This window comes from Typopeltis vanoorti, chromosome 16 (genome assembly GCF_054136105.1).
Source record: "Typopeltis vanoorti isolate ZY-2024b chromosome 16, IOZ_Tvanoo_1.0, whole genome shotgun sequence".
In the NCBI taxonomy this organism is placed as follows: Eukaryota; Metazoa; Arthropoda; class Arachnida; order Uropygi; family Thelyphonidae; genus Typopeltis; species Typopeltis vanoorti.
Genome location: NC_143564.1, coordinates 89,276,664 through 89,299,912, shown reverse-complemented (window position 1 = coordinate 89,299,912; position 23,249 = coordinate 89,276,664). Strand labels below are relative to the sequence as shown.

The 23,249-nt window shown below is 38.6% G+C and overlaps 1 protein-coding gene across 1 annotated transcript in view; it reads left to right on the top strand.

Annotated features, from left to right (window-relative positions):
* Positions 1-23,249, top strand: part of LOC150098179 (sodium channel protein para-like) — a 1,334,265-nt gene that overhangs the window by 1,012,802 nt on the left and 298,214 nt on the right. Inside the window, 1 exon segment of the mRNA XM_090406598.1 lies at positions 11,608-11,625. Coding sequence (XP_090262724.1) covers positions 11,608-11,625 — 18 coding nt within the window.

Below are 23,249 nucleotides of genomic sequence, written 5' to 3'. Positions count from 1 at the left end.
AGTATTCATAAATAAAAGATGATATTGTTAATGACATTCTAAAGGAATGTTCGAAGAAACGCTGATTGGAAAGAAATTGCATGAAGTGAAAGTGTTTATACTTGATGAATTAATGTGTGCTACATGAGGCCTTAACAGAGAAACTGGCTATGTACATTTTGTTATTGTGTAAACAAAGTGTTTAGTCTAGTAAAATGAGATGAAGTATATGTTAAACAAATCAGTAATAGATTGAGTCAGAGAATTGCTGGTCTCTTAACTGTAAGTTTATTTAAAAGGCCTTTGGATCCAACTTTTGAAGTGAGTATATTGTTTGTGTTTTATTAAATGTGTTTATTTTGTATTTAGTCTTGAGTCAGTGATTTTTTTGGATTCTGAAAGAAACAGCAAAAAAAAGGTCATTGCACCAATTGGAGTGAACCCTTGTGCATATATAGGTACACTCGGAAATAAAAAAATATATATGTTGTTAGAAACAGAGATTAAATAATATAAATAATTTAACCTGATAAAAAAATAATATTAGCCTTCTTATCCAGCCTCATTTGCTTCAATTTATGGAAAAGTGTTTCATGTGGAATCCCTGTCATTTGCTTTCTCCAAGTCACTGTGTAGCCTTTATCCAACTCAATTGTTACTTTATTATAAAGAGGAGTATATTGTTTTAGCAAGATGTACCTTTAATAGAACCATGCTCTCATCCATAAAATCCCTGTCATTTGCTTTCTCCAAGTCATTGTGCAGCCTTTATCCAACTCAACTGTTACTTTATTATAAGGAGGAGTATATTGTTTTAGCAAGATGTACCTTTAATAGAACCATGCTCTCATCCATAAAATATGATATTCTTGTCCACCTATTCCTTAAGTCTTCCTTTTACACCTCTGTAATATTTTAACAACTACTTCTGATTGCTTTATGATTTGCTACCTACATCGTGGAGAATCCAGAAGTACTTTGCTCTCTTTTCCACTACCTTGGCAGAGCTAAGACTTAATTAAAAGGAAGAGCAGGGATCTCAGTTTCCTTGCATATTCTCATAACACACTGCTGATATCCCATCTAAGTGCATGCTCATTTTTGCAATTAGATGGGATATCAGCTATATCCTCCAATTCATCTAACTGTCTTCTCATGTCTCATCTGGCACTGCAGTCACTCTACCCAGATGGTACACCCTTACAAAATGATCACTCAGTAATTCAGTTATTGTTCCATAGCTGTTCTTTCTTTTAATCCACGTAGCAAAAAAAAAAAAAAAAAAAAAAAGCGCCTCCGTAGCACAATTGGAAGAACGACGGTACATTGCACCCTTCGATTGGAACAGGCCTAAGTTTGATTCTCATCACGACAGGAGGAATCTTTATCTGGACAATGTCAATCGAAGGTGAGTTAGCCGATCTCATACGAAGGTAGCAGGGTTTTTTTCTCCCGGATACTCAGGTTTTTCATCCCGCATAGACAAATCGGCCCTTCGGAACATGCAATTTACAGACAAAAAATACTAGTTGTGGTGGGTGGTAGATGGCGTTGATGGAGATGATTCTTAGTAGAGTACATTCGTAGTACATGCCATCTCAAGTAATTATCTCTTAGCAGCTGTATAAATTCTGTTTCTTTCCCTCCCTGTGATGGTTCTTTTTCCAGTCTGTGTCCCCATAGTTGAAGTTCCCCATAATAATTACTCACTCTGCACTTGTGCATCTTTGCTAATGCAAGCCATTCAATTCCCCCTTGCTGCCCCCAGCCTATTATAGCAATCCACTATAATTTCACCTTGTTGGTGTTTCTCTCTCTCTCCCTCTCACACACACATGCATGCACATACCAGACAGCTTCAAATGCTCTTTCCTTTGCATCCCATTCCATGTTCCTTCTGAACAGCTACTCTTTCTGGCTTCATTTCTTCTGCTGTCATTAGCAAAATCTCTCTCCCTTATCCGGTTCTCTTTGTCCCATCCACAATACTATTCCCATTGCATTCTATTCAAATGACTATATCATCCTTCATCAATCAAATCTCCTTAATGTCTACAACCTTTAGCAATGATAAACTAACAAATGGCCAAAACTCCTTCCCCCCTATTCTGGATGCTTCTGCATTAGTAAACTTTAGTTCCCCCTGCTGCCCCTAACCTCCCCCACACCTTTTCAAGAACTGCAAGAGCTATATTCAACATCATTTGATTACTCTTCCACTCCCTTACAAACCTCAAGGATGTCTGTGCACAAGCACACACAAACAAAAACACACTTGCATGAGTCTACTACTACTACTACTTGGCTTTACAGTCCATTTAGAGCCTGTCTCAGGATAGCCATCCATTCTTCACGATTCTGTGCCTTGTTCTTCCAGTTCTTTACTCTCATTTTATTTAGATCATCCTCCACATTGTCAAGCCATCTCCTGTTGGATCGTCCTCTGGGTCTAGATCCACTTGGTCCAGACATGAAGACCTTTTTTACAGCTCTGTCATCCCTCATTCACTGAACATGTCCTAGCCACCTCAGCCTTCTCAGCTTTATTTCAGTAATAGTATCCACTTCATTAAATTTCTCCATTATTTCTTTGTTGTTCCTCACCCTCCAAAGTCCATTCTCGCTAACTGGGCAAAGATCTTTCTTAATACCTTTTGTTCCCATATTTGTAATTGTTTTTATCTGTCTCTCTCTCTCTCTCTCTCTCTGGATCATTGTCCATGTTTCACAGCCATACAAAAGTACAGGTTTGAGGATTACTTTATTATTATTATTATTATTATTACCACCCCAAGACATCATGGAGTCAAAGACTCATCTGGGAGGTCCTTTTATCACACACACAGCTCATCATACCATGTTTTAAACACATTCAAACTCTTTGCAGACACCACATTCCCAGGCAAGCATTCCAATCATTCACAACTCTGCATGAAAAAAAAAACCTGCCTCTCACTCCCCTACTCACACCCTCTTTATACAGTTTCCAGGGATGACCTCTGGTTCTCCCTTGATCTCCCACTATTCTCTGTAAAACTTCTCAAGCATTGATCCTATAACAACCCCTTACCAACTTGTAGGTCTCTATCATATCTCTGCTCTTTCTCCTGGCCACCAGACTCTGCAAATTACATCTTCTCAATCTTTCCTCATACTCAACATTCCAGAGGTCAGAAACTATCTTAGTCAATCTCCTTTGGACCCTTTACAACATCTCTTCATCCTTCTGAAAACCTGGTGACCAAATCTGGGCACAATAGTCCATGTGTGGCCTAATAAAAGCTTTATACAATGGAAAAGAAACTCCCTACTTCTACACGTCAGTGTCCTCCGCATCATTCCCAGAAGCCTTTGTGTTATCATCACAATTTTGGGGATGTGTCTTCTAAATTTTAGGTCCTTATCCACTATAACCCCTAGATCTCTTATTTCCTCTACCTCCAACAATATATTCTCACCAAGCATAAATTCTGCATCCAATCTTTGTTTTCTAAATTTTAAAACTTTACATTTTGCAACATTGAACTCACATCCCCATTTCAGTGCCCAATCACTTAATCTATTCAAGTCTTCCTGTAAAGCAACAACATCTTCACTAAACTTCATGGTTCGTCCCGACTTTGCATTATCTGCAAACAACTGAATATCTCCATCCAAATCTTCACCTATATCATTAATATAAAAGTTAAACAGTAATGGACCTAAAACAGACCCCTGAGGCACTCCACTAGTGACTTTCCTTTTCCTGAATATCGCTAATCCATACACAACTTATTGTGATACCTATCAGATAGCCAGTTTCCAATCCAGTGCACCAATCTAATATCCAACCCCATCCATTCTAGTTTGACTATCAACTTATCATGTGCTAATCTATCAAAAGCCTTTGCAAAATCCAAGTATATTACTATGTATCCTTTTCCTCTGTCCAAGGAAGCAGTCACTTTATTGTAGTAAGTAAGTAGATTACTAAAAAATGACCTCCTTTTAGCAAATCCATGCTGTCCATCAAAGATAATACCATTGTTATCAACCCAACTTTGGATCCTAGTTCTCGCAAGCTTCTCTATCAACTTAACTACAACACCCGACACACAGATAGGCCTATAGTTTGATGCTTGATTTCGATCACCTCCTTAATGAAGTGGCATAATCTTGCCCTCCTTCCATTCCTTAGGAACTTGACCAAGTGCAAGACTCATATTAAAAAAATATGTCAAGGCAGGTGTCAACTCCCTGGCACATTCTTTCAGAATACGTGGTGATATATTATCAAGTCCCACAGCCCTTACTGACATCTAGTTTACTCAACTCCCCATACATCTCTTGGTCACCTACAGTCAGTCCCTCCTCTCCATCATCAACTGCTCTCAATCCCTCCATGAAGTCACATTCACAAGATTGAAAGATCTTTATGAAACTGCTGATTAAGTAATTCCACCACACATTCTGCATCAGCTGTCTTTATACCATTTTCTCCAATCAGTGTCATCCTTCCATAATTATTCTTTCTTTTTTGGCTTCATTAGCCAACTGCTGTTCATACCTCTCTTTAGCTACCTTCACTAAACAAGTCACCTCCTTGCTTGGTCTTTGTACACCTCATGGAATTGGTTATTTCCACTTCTCTTAAGCTGCCTCCACAATGCCTTTTTCTCTTGCATGCTTAATCTCTTTATTCATCCATCTCAAACCCACCTTATTTAACCTTCTCATCCTTGGAATTCATTTAGACATTGCATCTACTAAAATGTTTTGGAAAATCCCCCAAGCTGCATTGATCTCTTCTCCAGCTAACTCCTCATTCCATTCTACACCTGCAAGCTGTCTCCTGAGTTCTTCATAATCACTCCCCTTGTAGTTCCACATATACCCTTTTCTCACAGAGGTCCTCGCACTACTGGCAACCACCCAGGTAATCACTTCATGGTCACTCTCACCAATTGGTGGATGATTTGACACCTCGTTTATAATTACATCCTCTGATGAGATGACCAAATCCAAGACTCTCAATCCTCGTGTGCCCTCTGTCACATACTGTCTGAGGTAGTAATCCCTCAAAAATTCAAGAAACTCATTTTCTTTACTTCCAGTTGCTATCTCTTCATTCCAGTCTATATTGCTATAATTAAAATCACCCATAATGATCACCCTTTTCTTATTTACTTGGCTAATTTGATTGTACATTTCATTATCACCACCATCTGCATTATCTGATCTATAACAACATCCCACCAAGTATTTGATTCTATTCACCTCTATCTCACACCATACTGCCTCAAAACCACTGGCCCCATTTCCCTCTTGCATCTCTACCTTGTATGGACATAACTCTTTCTCTATCATCAATAGCACTCCCCCTCCCTTTTTACCCCTTCTATCCTCACGAAGCACATCATACCTTTCCATCTCTATTCCTGTCAGGATGTCATCCTCATCTAACATGTCTCACTTATTCCGACAATCTTTGGGTGCACAGACGCAATTAGTGCAACCATTTCATCCGCCTTGTTTCTTATACTTCTAGCATTGGTATACAAACACAACAACTCATTTCTGGATCTACAGCTAGTTCCACTGATACCACTCACTCGATGTGATCTCTCCATGCTGGACTGGGGCAATTTCTCTTTCTGCTTCTTCATTTTAAAACCCTTTTTCAATTCCAACTGTTCCCTCTTGATCCCTAGTCATCCCATTCCTTTCCTGCCCTACACATGCTCACCTCCTCTTTCAGCATCCACCTTTCTCATGCTGTGTACCCCTGTCCACCCTGAGCCTCCCTGTTTCCCAGCTCCTCTTGCACACCCATTCTCTCATTTTCTATACTCATACTACTCACTTTCCCATTCATAACCACCTCTTCAATTTCTCCTGTGTTACTCCCTCGCTCTTTCACATCACTTCCCATTTGATCTGATTCATTCTCTCTATTCATTTCTCTACCTTCCAGCAGCAGTCTCTCCAAGTGACTCACACCATAACCACTCAAATGCAGTCCATCGCTTCCATACAGCTCACTTCATCCCTCAAACTCATTCCACACATTAACAAACTGTACTCCTGTCTGCTCATACATTTCAGCCAGCATATCATTCATAATCCTTGTTCTCTGCCTCATTTCACCACAGTCATACCTAGGCAACACGCTAACTACCCTTCCTGTCATACTATTCTCTTTTATCCTTCTAAGCAGCCTCCTGATATCCATTCTGACACACTCTTTGTCTTCTGTCAAATCATTTGTACCCATTAATATTATTAACTGTTTTGCTCCCTCCTGCCTCATATCCAATGCCTCTATCACTCTACTCATGTTAGCATTTACCTGGAAAACATACCTTGTGCATTCTATTCTCCAGCACACCTTTAATAATGGAGTCGCCCTACAATGCCACTCGCTCATCTTTCGTTAACTCTTTTGTGCCATCCTGATTTGTTTTAATAACTTTTACCCGAATTTTCTTAATTTCATTCCGCATCCATTTCATTTCTCGCCTCATCCAATCCAATCAACTTCCAAATCTTGCGACACATTCTCTCTATCATTCAATCTTTCTAACTTTCTAACTTTTGACCCCCTCTTCTCACTCTCACTCTCATTCATCCTTCTTTGTTTCCGTACTTTCGGTCCAACATGCGTCGATCTTTTGTTATCATTCTTCCCATTTTCACACTCATTCATCTTTCTTTGTTTCTGTACTTTCAGTCTCACATGCATCGAACTTTCGCTATCATTCATTCTTTTTTTGCTATCATCCATTCTTTCGATTTTTTTCACTTTCAATTTCTGCATCACGCCATTTCTAGTTTCATTTGTTCTCTCAGTTTCATTTCCTTCTGCCACTCTCACCTCGCTTTCGTCCCTTTTAACATACGTTATGGTTTTCAAATTGCTCTTTTTCTTTTTTACTGATTTTTTAACATTTTTTTGCCTCTCTTTCTCACCATCCTTCTCTTTCAAACATGCACTCATTTTCCCCATGACAATCTCACTACTAACACTTTCTGTTATCAATTTCATATTTACATTCATCAATTCCTCGTTCAGGTCACACTTCACACACACACACACCCTTCTTCCATCCTCACCAAATATCCACAAATTATTTATGTAATCGAAAAAATACATGTAACAAACCTCACTTAACAAAATTACTGAAATCTAAATTAAAGTCATGGAATGGCAATGCCGCTGCCATTTTTTGCAGGTTACTAAGTCTATGAATAACGATTTCGTAATTAAGTTTTGGCAAAAAAAATCCCCCACACTAATAAAACTGGTAGCACGCAACGTGTACAGCCTCTCTTACTCAAACAATTACATATATATATTTAATTATTCCTAGAAAACTTATCCCAATCAAGAGCTCTTCTTATACATGTTACTGCACTTGACTCAAGAGCACTCTTTATATAGCTAGATTTTACTTTTCATCAAAATCAAATTAGATTTTAATAATTGTCGAATAAGTTCTATTTGCTACAGCTATTCTATAAGCAAAGGTCATGAAGAAATTCCAAATTCCACCCAAACTGATAAGATAAGTTAAAATGACACTCAGAAATACCATGTGTAGAGTGCAAATGCAGGGTGAACTCACACCAAAATTCAGGATTACCAAAGGGTTATGACAAGACAATTATCAACAATGCCTTGAAAGGGTAATATGAAATAAGTCTACAGCTTTTGGCTTTTGCAGATGATATGGATTGTATTGGAAGGATTGAGAGAAGCCTCAGAGAGGATTATAGACAAATGAGGGAGGAGGCAAAGAAAATGGGACTACAAACAAATGAAACTAAAACAAAATACTTAATTGTTGCCAGAGATAAACAAAAATCTGGAAACACTCAAAGTTTCCCTGTATATGAAGAAACCTCTGAACGAGAACAGCAGTTCGCATATTTGGGTTCAGTAATAACAGAAATTAATGATGGAAAACTTTGAGTGTTTCCAGATTTTTGTTTATCTCTGGCAACAATTAAGTATTTTGTTTTAGTTTTGTCTGTTTGTAGTCCCATTTTCTTTACCTCCTCCCTCATTTATCTATAATCCTCTCTGAGGCTTCTCTCTGTCCTGTTCTCTCTCAAGCCTTGGGAAACATGATTTTCCTTAAGCATTCCTCTTGCAATGATATCTCCTTAAAAATCTTAAAATAATAATTAAAAGTAAACATTAAAACAAGATTTGAATAGACTTTTAGCTTAAACAAACAATGGGGTAATAAGTTTACTATTAATAAATCCATCGTTCTGCACTTTGTCCTTCAGGAAGTGGATTTGGTATTGGGGGAAGGGGACGATATTTAACATTGGAATGAAGTTCAGAACATGGCAAGTGTTGCAAATACTGCATTGTTGCTATAATAATGAGTACATTGACAAGTATGGATAAGAAGGTGGTTGTGCCACTTGTTCAATACAATACATTTGCTATAATAATAATAATGATAACTTAATATTTTAATTACTATATTATACTGTTGTTCTCAAATTTTGTTACCTGGCTTTCATTGTGATGTGGAAACACTGGAGAGGGAGAAAAGTGATGACCAGGACAAGAGGATGGGAGAACATAAATTCAGAATTTAGTGCATATGAGAAAAAGAGAAGATATGATAGAAACGTTTAAGTTAGTGAGGCAGATTAATACAGAAGGAATTATAAAAAGGAGGATGAGAGGGAAAGAACAAGGGTCATTCCTGCAAGTTGTGTAAAGGTGTGGTGAAAAAAGGATATGAATAGTAGATTTTTTTGCATGGAGAATGGTGGGGGAGGGGTGCAATGCATTACTAGAATGCATTGTGAAAGCTGGAGCATTAATGAGGTTAAGGTTCAATACAATAGACAAAAGCTGCTAATTAAGAGGTTGTTAGTTAATAGATGTTGCTATTAAGAGGGCCTACCATGTTGAATCTTTCAATCCATTGAAATTGCTATAATAATAATGATAATAACTTAATATTTTAATTACTATATTATACAGATGGTAAGGAGGTGACAGAAATAGAAGATATTGTTGAATTACTGAGTGATAATGATCACTTTGCAAAGTTGCATCATTCAACTTTAATGCAGCGACTGGCATGACCAATGTTAGAATATAAATAGATAAACTGGAGATGCTTTCAGTATTTAGAAATCTCAATTTGTATATGAGCACATCCCTAGTATTGGATAAAATATCATTCTGTATGTTAAGAGTTTTGGCAACTTCTTTTACCAGGCTGTTTAGATCTCAACTCCAGAAAGGTTCCAAGGAAGTGGACAGAGAACAAAATAGTGCCATAACATAAAGGAGCCTCCAAAACAGAGGTAGAAAATCACAAACTGATAATACCAGTATCTTTGGAGTGGTGGTTAAGGTAATGTAAATTTGGTTAAGGGAAAAATTCAGGGATAGGAATATGATACCATGTGGAACTGCATGGCTTTGTAAAGTGGGGAGGTCTTCTTGTCATTCTACTTTACTCACTTTCTTTAATAAAGTGAGGTAGAGTTGAGCATGAAATGGTTAAACCAGGATACTGCAAGGCATTGCAAGAACATTCAGCAGGATGCTGAATAGAATCTTATTATTTAAAGTGGAATAAATGGGAATGGACAAGAAGCTGTAAACATTACTAAGAAGAGGGACCGTGTACAGCATTGGGCAGATGAGGGTAATGTTATCTGTGAGAATCAACATGGATTTGTGAAAGGACGCTCTTGTTTTAGCAATATGCTAGCCTTTCATAATAAAGTTACAAGAGCATTAGATGAGGGAAAGGCATATACTGCAATTTTCTTAGACTTGGCGAAGGCATTTGACAGGGTGCCACATGATAAGCTGATATTTAAGTTGCAGCACATGGGTCTGGATGTCAGATTGGTCAACTGGATTCAGGATTGGCTGTCTGATAGGTATCAGAGAGTTGTGTATGGTGGAGCAGTTTCCAGGAGGCAGAGGGTTACAAGTGGGGTCCCACAGGGCTCAGTACTAGGACCTATATTGTTTAACCTTTATATCAATGACATAGCCAGTGGATTGCAGGGGGATATTCAGTTGTTTGCGGATGATGCGAAGCTTGGAAGGATTATTAGTAATAGTGCAGATGTGGTAGCCCTGCAAGAGGATTTAAATAAGCTAGATAGATGGGCAAATGAATGGGGGTGTCAGTTTAATGCAGCAAAATGTAAGGTCTTGAGGTTTGGGAAACATCGATGGGATGCTGCATACTCTATGGGAGGAGTTATACTGGAGGAAGTAGGGGAGAAAAGAGATCTGGGGTTGATGATTGATAGAAACCTGAAGTTTAGGGGACATATTGCAAAGGTGGTGAAGGTAACACAGAGGATTGCTGCTATTATGAGAAGGACACTGACCTGCAGAGATAAGAGGGTTATCATTCCGTTGTATAAGTCTCTGATCAGACCACACTTGGACTATTGTTCTCAGATTTGGTCCCCAGGATTTGAAGGGGATAAATTAACTGTGGAAAGGATACAAAGACGGATGACAAAGATGGTTTCAGGACTGTACAAGGATAGTTATGAGGATCGGCTGAGAGAATGTGGACTGCAGAGTTGGGTGGATAGAAGAAGGAGAGGTGATATGATTGAGACTTTTAAACTGTTGAGAGGTGGTTACAGGGTTGACACTGGGGAGTTCTTTCACTTGGTTGATCAGCGGGAAGGAGTGATGACAAGAGGCCATCCCTGGAAGTTACGAAAGGAAACTGTGAGCAAGAGGGTAAGGAGTGGTTTCTTTGTGTGGAGGGTGGTTGAGCCGTGGAATGCATTGCCTGATGGAGTGGTGGGAGCGAGAACGGTCAGTGGGTTTAAGGAGTGGTATGATAAACTTTGTGTTTCTCAGGGGGGGACTTCCCCTCGATGAGTCTTGACAGACTTTATGTCTTAGAAAGGACCTCCCTCGATGAGTCTTTTGACTCCTTGGAGGCCTGAATAATAATAATAATAATAATAATAATAATAATAATAATAATAAAGTGAATAATGGACAAACATTGGAGGTTAGTATTTGGAAAAGAGAATGTAGGTGCAGAAGCTTTATTAAATTTTTTTTGTTCAATTTGTATACTAATTTAAGAAGAAATATCCAGATGTTTGCTGAATATGCTAAACTAGGAAGGACAGTCATTAATAAATATGATATAGAGATTCTACAGAATGATTTAAATAGACTAACAGTATTGGCAAAGAATAATAGTTACCAGTTCAGTTTAGCAAAGTGTAAAGTTATGTACCTAGGAATAAAAAGTTTATGTATGTATTATAGTATCTCCATGGAGTTTGAAAACTCTTTGCTAGAAGACCATTCTAACAGTTATTCTCACTGACTTAGCCTTTGAAAAACACTGAGCCTGTGTTTTTCACCATCCAATCTCTTGAACTATTTTGTTCACTGTACAAAATAGTTCAAGGGATTGGATCACCTGACCTTTAACTGTTGCAGATGCCTGTCTAATATTTCTTTCTTCTTAAATACACTGGTGTCCAAAATCTAAGGAAGAAAACTATTTCTGAAGAAAACAGCTGCAAATTCAGATGAATGAGCTTGCGGCAATTTGTATGCCTTCACATTTTTAATTACACACAAAGGGATCACATGGTAACACTCAACAGGATAAAAGGCAAAAGGATGTGCTAAGAAAATTGTAGTTGAAAGAAGAACTTTTTGTGAAGGAATAAAGTTGCAAACTTGAATGTTATAATGCCTCAAAGACATCATCTAGATGATTTTATACAGGGAATAATTATTGCAAAACTTGAAGAAAGCTGCAGAATTACTGATATTGTCAGAGAGTTTGGAATCTCACATAGCATTGTATCCAGGCTCTGGGCAGCATTTCAATCCAAAGAAATGTGTTCCACACGTTTGCTAAGAGGTCACTCTCACTATACCATGAAGCACGAAGACAGATTTTTGGTTATAACAGCAAAATATAATCAACACACCATGGCAGATCAGCAAGGTATGTGGATAATGTGACAAACTGTAGATGTTTTATCAAACATCCTGTTTAATAAAAATTGACAAGACACCAGTGGACTAATGTACTCTTTACAGATGACAGTCATTTTAGTTATTGTCCTCCAATTCTAGACAATACTTGATATAGTATAAGAGTGGTACTGCTTACCATCATGAGAATGTTCTTGAAAGGAATAGATACAGTGGTGCTGGGGGTCATGGTGTGGGAGGCATTATTCTTAATAGATGCACCAAGCTACAAGTGCTGGAAAAAGGGACTATGAGTGATGAACAATATTGCAATGAAGTTCTTCAGTGGCATGTTTGATTATTCCATGGTGCTGTAGGTGAAGAATTCATTTTTATGGATGACAATATCACACCACACTGCATCACGTTATACAAAAGCAGTGGAGATACTTCTGGAGACCAAGGATATTAATCGAATCAAGTGGTCAGCACATTTCCCAGATCAACCCCATAGATCATATTTGGGACACAATAGGAAGATGCAATGCTGCTCAAAATTCCCCTTCCAAAAACAAACAAGGCTTTATCCTTGCTTTGAAGGAGGAGTTGGCATTTTGCCTCAAGAACTCCTGAATCTGAATCACTTGGTGTTAAGCATGGAACAACATTGTGAGAGCTGCATTGCAGTTCAGGGTGGACATATACCATACTGAAATGCCTCTCTGCATAGTTTTCTGTAGGCACAGTAAATTAATTTCTTAACTACTTCCTTAGGAAATTTGTAATTTTGCCAAAAACATATTGCAATTTAATTTGTAGGAAATTTCTAACACACATTTTTTGTGTAATATAATTTATTATATAATATAATAAATTTATATCCACATTTGCCTATAGTCATGAGAATTTTTTCATATACAGGTAAAAATGTAGTTTTTTCTTAGCTCTTGAACACCAATGTGTTACTACAAATAATAATTTCCCTTGAAATTTTAAACTACAAACCTGTTTTTCTTCTCATATCAACCAATTCCTTTTATGCTGATTTAAGCCCTTGTAGTTCAGCTGGTATGATTTTGTATTGATTGGAATAACCAAAGTTTGAATCCTGTCTAGGACACAAAGAATCTTCATAAGGGCTTTTCATCTGAAGTTGCGTTAACAGGACACATACAATGTTGAGATGGCAAGGTTTTTCCTCCCAGAAACTGGCATTTTTCATCCCACTAAACAGGCAAGCTAGCCAGAAGAACAGACATAATATTCTTAGTTGCTTCACAGCAGTTTTTACATCACTCACCAACTTAGTCACTCTTCTCTGAACCCTCTCTACAGCCTCCTCATCTCCAAGGAATCCAGGTGACCAGACCTGAGCACAGTAATCCAAATGTGGAAGTATCAATGCTTTATAAAGGGGAATAATGACCTCTTTATCTCTGGATGTCAGTGTCTTCCTCAACAACCAAGTAATCCCATGTGCAATCTTGGACACCTTAGCAATGTGTCCTCTGAACTTCATCTCACTATCTATCAACACCCCTAAGACCCTAGCCTCATCAATATCTTGGAGTACTGTTCTATCAATGTAGTACACAGCTGGTAATCTTTTAATCCCAAAATGCATGAATTTACACTTTTCCACATTGAACTGACACCCATTATCCTTTGCCCATTCTACCAGCTTATTTAAATCATCCTGCAAACTTTCAACATCAGCTTGATTTTTTATTGTGCTACCCAACTTTGCATCATCAACTAACAACTGAATATCTCCCTTGAAGCCATTTCCTATATCATTTATATACAAATTAAACAACAATCGCCCAAGCCCTGAGGCACACCACTGGTCACCCACCTCATTCTGGACTCGGCTCCTCCATACACCACCTTCTAGTATCTCTCCCTGAACCATTCTCCTATCCATATCACCAATTTAATATCCATTCCCATCTGCTCCAATTTGCGTAACAGTGTTACATGGGGTATCCTGTCAAAAGCCTTAGCAAAATCCAGAAGTACCACTGTGTAGCCAGTTCCTTTGTCCAACTCGGATGTCATTCTATTATGAAAAGTTAACAGATTTCTAAGGCAGGATCTACCTCTAACAAAACCATGTTGATCTCTATAGAGTATCATATCCTGATCCACCCATTCTCGAATTTTGTCTTTAACCAACTTTTCCAATACTTTTACCACTACTCCTGAGATGGTGATTGGTCTGTAATTAAATACCGCAGTTTTAGAGACACCCTTATGCAAAGGAACCACTTTGCCTAACTTCCACTCCCTAGGGACCATACCAGAGTTCAAACTTAAATTAAATATCCAAGTAAGAGAGGTTGACAATTCATTTGCATATTCTATTAAGGAAGAAATAGAGGAATGGTTCTGAGTCATTAGAGAAGGTAGGTGACATAAAGAAAAATGTAAATGCTGGTTCTTGTTGGGGATCTTAATATCAGAGTAGGAAATAAATATCAAGCTCGTAGAAATATTTTGAAAAAATCTAGGGAAATTAGCAAAATTAATAATAATGGTAAGTTTGTCAGCATAGTTTGCTTAAGAGTTAGTAAATCCATTCTATAATCAATAAGCTTTGGGTTTGGATCCTGCTGTTGGTATGCATGTTTCTGAATGTCTTTAAGTGATGCTCATTGCTCAGTATAAGACAACTGTTCCCCCCCCCCAGTTTACATATTCGACATGATAATGAGGTACCACGTGATATTAACATCACTTGCAGCTACTATAAATCACACTTACTGGTTGTGTGAAGTGGCTTCAAAAAGTTCCCTATCTGGTTTGTAGAGAAAGGTTTCCAGATATACATAATATATATAGAGATAAAATTTAGCTAATCCATGGTTATATCAATGTACTATAAGTTTATAACATTTTATGAATTAGAGTCACATAAAATAAATACCTGCTGGATTTTTTATTTTTGTTCAAGACATGAACTAGTTCCACATTATAAGCACTTTTATGTTGTTGTTGTTGTTGTTATTATTATTATTATTATTAACACCAGCCATCTATGGAGTCAAAGACTCAATGTTGGTGGTACACACTCTTACACATAAAGCTCATTAAACTATTTTTAAACTCATTCAGTGTCTCTGCATTCACTACAGTGTCAAGCAATGCATTCCACTCTCCTTATGCTCCTGCTCGCATGTCCAGGGATGTCCCCTTGTTATACCCCTTCTCCCATTTTACTGGAATTTTATTAGTATAAAAGTAAAAAAAAATGTTTTTTTTAATGACACATAAAATCACAAATGGTTTCATAATGGTATTTATTAAACCTATAAACTCAAAAAGATTTCTGCTGATTTGCCATTGTACTAACAAGACAACATGTTACATCTGATGATACACTGAGTAGCTTTGCATTAGGAACACCCCCCTCAATTTACATATTTGACATGATAACAAAGGACCACACGATATTAATGTTACTTGCGGCTACTATAAATCACTCTATCTTCTATATGTAATCAGTAAACATTTGCCAGTAGTGTGGAAACAAGGCAGCATAAGCCAATTTAACCGCAGGCAAATTGTTGGGTCCCCAGAGAGCAGGTGCCAGTATTTCATAAATAGCCACACTTGTTACTTACTCCTGTACTACTGTATCAAGGATGTACCAGGATGTCTGTTCATAGTTAATTAACTATGAACAGACATAGTGGATTAACCATGAACAGACATCTAGCAGAAGGGCTCACATTGGTCAGCCACGTGTGATTGATCCTAGAGGTGAGCGTCAGGGGTCACAACTGGTATCTCAGCAACGACGTGCAACAGTCACACAACTCACCCACCAGTACAACTGTGGGGCAGTCTGACCCATTCCCACATGCACCATACCTGGCTTCACCTGGGGTTCCACAGCTGAAGACCAACAGTGGTATCCATGATGATAGCCAGGCATCACAAACAACATCTCCCATGCTAAGGAATGTCAGTAATGGACCCTCGACAAACAGAAAAAAGTTGTCTGGAATGATGAGTCCCATTTCCTGCTACACCATACTGATGGCCAGGTTCACATTTGGCATATACAGCATTTATCCCTATCCCCTGGTTGCACATTTGGGGGGTTTCAACCAGTCAGTGGAGGTGGTGTTATGGTCTGGGGAGCATTTTCCTGGCATGCCCTAGGTTTGTTGGTTATCATCCCACAAACACTGAATACATAACCACAGTGTCATCTTTCAACAGAACAATGCACTTTTCATCAGATTCGTACAACTACTGAGTGGGTGGAGGAACATGACAACAAATTCACCACATAGCCTTGACCCCAAACTCCCCTGACTGTAACTCAATTGAACATGTGCGAGGTATGCTATAATAGGGTAAGAGAACTGCAGAATGAGCATGAACTGATGGAGTTGCTGCAGCATACATGGGTTGAGTTACACATGAAGGAGGTTCGACACTTTATTCCTTGGCATCCGTGAGCCATGACTGCAGGTGGACCAATGTGTTATTAGGTTGATGTTCCTAATACAAAATTAACTCAGCATAAATTATATCAATTCTCACAGACGTTAAAAACATGGTTGGCTGTTTTTCTTAATGGTTTCAGTTTCACTTTTTTTTTCCTTCTTTATTTGTTAGACATGTTATGAAGTGCCAGCTAAAAGAACATAAATTTTCGGTATAATTTATAAGAGTTTTGCCTTCAATTTACAAGGGGTCTAAGCTAGATACAATGTATTTATACTATCCACAGATAATGCATTATATATCATCTGTGGATAGTTTGTTCTTGTTGAATTTGTACTTTAATATTTTAGTATAGTTTGTCAGTATTCTTGGCAGCTGAAATTCAGTTTTCCGATGGCTTATCACTGAATCTTCCACCATTTAAGGATTACATTTTACACAACATACTACGGGATTTTGTGGTATGTGGTGCTTTCAGCACATACACATCTTGGCAGTTAGAAATGTGACAGAGAGACTGGAGAGTGTGCATATCTTTGTAAAATATAGGAAATGGGAAGAACTTTGTGAATGAGAGAAGAAATTAACATAACAGACTTCAGCAGTGTTACGTAAGTCATGGGTGAATGCCGACCAAGAGATATGAGTAGCATGATCGAGGATGTGGAATACAAACAGCATGTGAATAAGAATATAACATTAGGAAGTGTAGTAGATTTGAAGACAGGTGATAATAGGTTGCTTGAAGAGAGATAGAGATAAATGCAGTGAAAGAAGAAGTGTGAAAGAAGAGATTAGAAGACTGGAAAATAGATGCAAAGCAAATGTGATTAGGAGTGAGAGAGAGAGTTATGCAAATGATAGGAGAGAGAATAGCACAAAAAGGGTAAAAGAGGTATGAGAGGAAGATGAAACAGTGCAGTAACTAGGAATAGAGAGGTGGCAATTAAGTGGGAGAACAAGAAGAGAAAGTGTCAGAGGAGAGAGAGAGGGATGCAGGTGAGTAAGAAAGGAACAGACCAGTGAAAGGTGTGATGTATGGAGATTCGATAATCTGTAAAGTGCATAATAGAATGCCAGAGGGATGTCTATCTGGTGGAACGATGGACAGTGTAACTATGGCAATTAAGCAAAGTGGAAGAGTGGATGAGATGATTAAGATGGTTAGTACAACTGACTTGAGAGATAGTGTGAATCAAGTGGAGAGAGATCAGAGATTTGTACTTGTGGTTCTTGATTCTTTTGAAGATAGTGAGTGTGTAGCCCATGTATGATAATGCTGAGTTGAGGACAAGAGCATCAATACTACATAGTATAATAGACAGAACATGCTAAAAGAGAGGCTGGATGATGTGGATACTTGGAGTACATTCAACGGCAGAAAGGAACTGTATGCAAGAGACAGTTTGCATTTGATTGAGGAAGGACATAGACATCTAGTGAAAATGTTGTTCTCTGAACGAGTGAGAGTATTGATGCAGGGAAACTAAAATTATCATGGTAGATGGTATCAGGGTGGCTGCTTTTGGGAGCAAGAAAGAAAGGGAAATACTAGGTGTAATGCAAAATCCAGTGGAGTTGGGAAGGAATAATGATAAATATATTTGGAAATAGAAACAGTGACAGTGCATTTATGATTCTTTATATTAATGCTAAGAGTACCTGGAATAAAGTAAAAGAATTAATGGTAGATAGACTCGGTATATCCAAAGATTATTGGAATCAGTGAAACATGGATGATGGAAGATGATATACTGACAGGAATAGAAGTAGCAGAGTATAACAGCAGGATAGCAAGGGTAATTCAGCGATGGAGTACTGCTTATGATAAGAGATGAGTTGTGTCCTCTCAGAGTGGAGGATTTGGAAAGCAATAGCAAGGATGGTTTTGAGGCATTATAGTGCAAGTGAAAGTGGGCAGGATAGGATATTTAGTTCAGTATTATTAGAAGCCAAGGAGAATATAGGGTTAAAAGCAGGAGATGTTTAGGCAGTTGAGCTTCACAAATGGGAAAGAATGATCATTAATGGAGATTTTACCTACAGCAGTATAAATTGGGAAGAGGAAACTGCATTTAATAATAAGGAAATGGAATTTCTGGAATTCTTGCAGACAAATGTCTTAGGCAACATGCAGCAGAAAGAACATGAAGTTCAAGAGTTTTATATTTGGTCATAGCATCAGAATATCTGATTATAACTGAGAAAGCATCTCATCTCAAAACCCAGTTGGAGAGAATGACCATGTGGTTTTGACTTGAAGTATGAATAGATATGCAGGGGGGGGTATCAAAGAGATGGATGTTTATCTGGAATTATAAGGCAGGTGATTATAATAATCTTAGAAATCCGCTTTGGGAAGGACAAAATGTCATCAGCGCTTGCAAACTTGTGAAAAAATATTTTTTAGTATTAAAATATAACATAATTTGATGTAATATGGATGACAAACAATATAAAATGGAAATTGCAGGTAAAATGAGGTTATGGAAGCAATACGAGGAGATGGATGGAGTGCAGATGCATGAGCAATATATGATTCAGGCCAGGAGAGTAACTAGTATGGTAAGGAAGAAAAAAAGTGGAATATCTAGAGTCTCCAAAGTCTCCATTGTTGGAAAAAATGAGAATAGAGTGACTGATGCAATGAACACTTTATTGGGTACTTCATTCTGAAGAAGGAGATTTTAATACTAGAGGGATAGGGGTAGGTTTGAGGTTTAGAAGTGCAAGAGGAGTGGGTGATTATTCAAACACTGATTATTCTGGATGTCACATCCATCACATGTAACATTGGGCAAAATCCCATCCATTCACATTCTATCTATCTATCCCAATGGCTTTAACAGGCCTTTAAGGCCCACAACCTTCCAAGCATGCTTGGATTTCGTAACCGAAATACGAGGATAGAATGGTCACTCCTATGCCTCAAGGTATTCTTGGCTGTATCCATGTGTGTTCACGGGGCCGGTTTGCCTGCTTGCGGGATGAAAAACACCAGATAAACTGGCGGAAAAAACCCTACTGCCCGCGCCCAAGACCGGCTAACTTGGCTATGGCTGAGGAAGATCCTTCAGCTCCTCACGTCTCCGACGGGAATCGAACCTAGGACACTCCTTCCCCAGGCATATGGTTGCGAAGCGCAAAGCCACTAGGCTAACCGCGCAGACCATCCATTCACATTGCTTTATCATTTATAAAGCAATGTGACTGGATGGGATTTTGCCACAGGTTTTGAGAGAATTTGCTAAAGAACTGATAACTCCATTGACCTGGCTCTTCGATGAGAGTCTGACTACAGGAGAGATGCCCGAGGAGTGGAAGATTGTGCCATTGCATAAGGGTAGTAGTAAAATGGCAGTGTCAAACTGTAGACCAGTTTTTATTTCATTGCTAGTTGTTATGAGTTTGGAGAAATGATTGAGTAATCATATACAGCATTGGGCAGAGGATGCTATCTCTGAAAATCAGCAGGGGATTTGTTAAAGGGCACTCTTTCTTCTAGTAATCCGACTACCTTTTATAATCAAGTAACAAGAGAAGTTGATGAGAGAAAGGCATACACTGCCATTTGGGGGGGGGAGGATTTTACAAATGCATTTGAAAGGATGCTGAGCTGATACAGTTACAGCACATGGGTTTAGATGTTAGGTTAGTGAAGTGCATTGTAGGATTGGCTATCTGATAGATATCAGAGAATTGTGTATGTGGGGAGAGCAGTATCAAGGAGGCAGAAAGGTACAAGTGGGGTCCTACAGAGCTCAGTACTGGGACCTGTGTTATTATTATTATTATGGGCAACTCCAAAGAGTCGATAGACTCATCGAGGGAGGCCCTAACATCATATCAAGAACAACTATTTGACGTTCACACAATATCTATCATACCTCGCCTTAAACTCATTCACAGTCATGGCACCCACAACAGACTCTGGTAGCTTATTTCACTCATTCACCACTCTCCAAGTAAAAAACCTAGCTCTAACACCCTTGCTAACCACACTCTTGCCCAGCTTCCATGCATGGCCCCTAGTCCTCCCACCACCAGTCCTATTCTCAAAAATATCTTCTGAATTAATCTTATAGAAACCCTTCAGCAATTTGAATATCTCAATCATATCACCTCTTTTTTGCCTATCAACCAATTTCTGCAACCCACAAATCTTCAACCTGTTTTCATAAGGTTCATTCCATAGCCCTGCTATCATCTTGGTCACTCATCTCTGGATCCTCTCCACCTCCTCCCCATCAAGAAGAAACCCTGATGCTCATATCTGGGCACAGTAGTCTAGATGGGGTCTTATCAAGACTCGGTACAGGGGAACAATAACCTGTTTGTCTCTGCTTGTTAAAGTATTTTTCAGCAACCAAGTGATTTGATGAGCTGATTTAGCCACTTTTGCGATGTGCCCCCTGAACTTCAACTTCCTATCCACCAACACTCCCAAATCCCTGGTCTCGTCAATCTCCTGGAGTATGGTTCCACCAATGTGATATACTGCTGCTAATCTTTTCACCCCAAAATGCATAACCTTACACTTTGCCACATTAAATTGACATCCATTTTCCTTAGCTCAGTCCTCCAAACTATCCAAATCATCCTGCAAAATTTTGACATCCTGTGCACTCACTATTGCTCTACCTAACTTTGCATTATCAGCAAACAAATGAACACTTCCTCTCAGATCCTTTCCTATATTGTTAATGAACAAATTGAAAAGTAGTGGTCCAAGAACAGAACCCTGCAGCACACCACTAGTCACAGGCCGTCTTTTGGACTCTACTCCTGAATAAACCACTCTCTGATATCTCTCCATCAACCACCCTCCTATCCATCCCCATGTGCTGCAGTTTACTGATTAGAATTCCATGTGGTATCCTGTCAAAGGCCTTAGCAAGGTCCAGTAGAATCACTGTAAACCCATTTCCCTTATCCAGTTCAGCTGTCACTGTATTATAAAATGTGAGCAAGTTACTGAGGCATGATCTACCCTTCACAAAACCATGCTGTCCCCCATACAGTATCCCATTTTCATCTATCCAATCCTGTATTTTCCTCTTGACTATTTTCTCCAAGATCTTGACAACAATTCCTGATATGCTGATCGTTCAGTAATTTACAACAGCAGTCTTTGAACCTCCTTTATGCAGTGGAACTATTTTCCCCTCTTTCCACCCCCTTGGGACTAACCCAGACCCAAGACTGAAATTAAACAAAATGGTCAAGGGCACTGACAATTCTTTAGCCACTTCACGTAAGACTCAACTCAAGCTAGAATTCCATCCAATCCCACAGATGTATTGACATTGAGGTTTTGTAATAGACTATTCACCTCCACTTCATTCACCACAATTCCTGTAGAAGCTATTGGTTCATTCATTCCTGCAATGTCGCCACCTGAATGATATACTCTTGCAAAGTTCTCACCTAGTAATTCCACTATATCAACTGATTCGGTTACTTCCCTACCATCGGCATTCTTTAAAATCATTCTGCTATATAAATTTTTTTTCTTTTACTTGCAACATATCGAAAAAACCGTTTGGGATTCTCTTTAGCCCGCATGGCTAATGTTCTTTCATAATCCACTTTTGCTTTTTTTACCAAACGCGTTACCCTTCTGGCCTGCACTTTATACCATTCATGTGCCTGCCGGTCACCTTTCTCCTTAAATTCCCTCCATAGCTGTTTTTTTTTTTTTTGCAGCTCAAGCTTAATGGTGTTATTCATCCATTTAACTTGATTTATTATTCGGATTCTAGGTATACAGTCAGTCATTGCCTCCTGCAAACACTTCTTAACCGCCTCCCATGCACTATCAACATCTATCCCTTGCAGTTTTACATGCCATGGCACTGAACCAATCAAACTCCTAAACTTGTCATACTTACCAGCCCGATATTTCCACATGTACCCTGTCTTAATTGTAAATTTCACACCTTTAGCCACCTCCCAAGTCAAGAACCTATGATCACTCTCACCAATAGGTGGCAACGTGGTCATATTCGTTACAGCAGAATTCTCAGATGCAATTACTAGTCAAGCACTCTTTGACCCCTAGTATTTTCCATTACATGCTGTCGCAGATAGTTATCCCTTAATAATTGCATAAAATCCAATTCCTTCCTCCTATGTGTCCTCTCCTCCTTCCAATCAATGTTACCATAGTGGAAATCTCCCATAATAATTACCCTCCTTCCACTCATTTCTTCTATTTACTTATGCATACCATCTCTACGATCTACTCCATCGCCTGGTCTATAGCAGCACCCAACTGTATATTTTATTCTGCTAGTCTCAATCTCACACCAAATAGTCTCAAATGTGCTCTTTTCTCTATCCTGCAGTTCCACTTCTATTCTTCTTGGCTGCAGCTATCATCAATAACACTCCTCCCCCCATTTTATTCTCCGTGTCACTCCTGAACACACCATACCCCTCACATTCAATGTCACTAGCTATATCATCTTCTGTCAGCCATGTTTCACTAATGCCAATAACCTGTAGCCTGGAAATGCCAATCAAGGCCAAAAATTCTTACTTCTTGTTCCTACTACTTCTGGCATTAGTATACATGAATTTCAGAGGTCCACTTGTCCCATCTCTATTTTGATGTCTTATGCTAACTATCCCATTCTGATTTGTTGTCCTTCACACTTGCTCGGGCATATTACACAGATTCATACACTCAACTGTCTTCCTAAAGTCTGCATATCTATTCCCTCCCGCCTCTTATTAATAACTCTAGTTTCCCTGATTCTGCACATCCACTTCCACTTCATTGAACAACACCTTTTCAAGTCTCCGTGCACCAAATCCATTCAAATGTAAACAATCCATCTTATATAAATCCTTTTGTCCATCG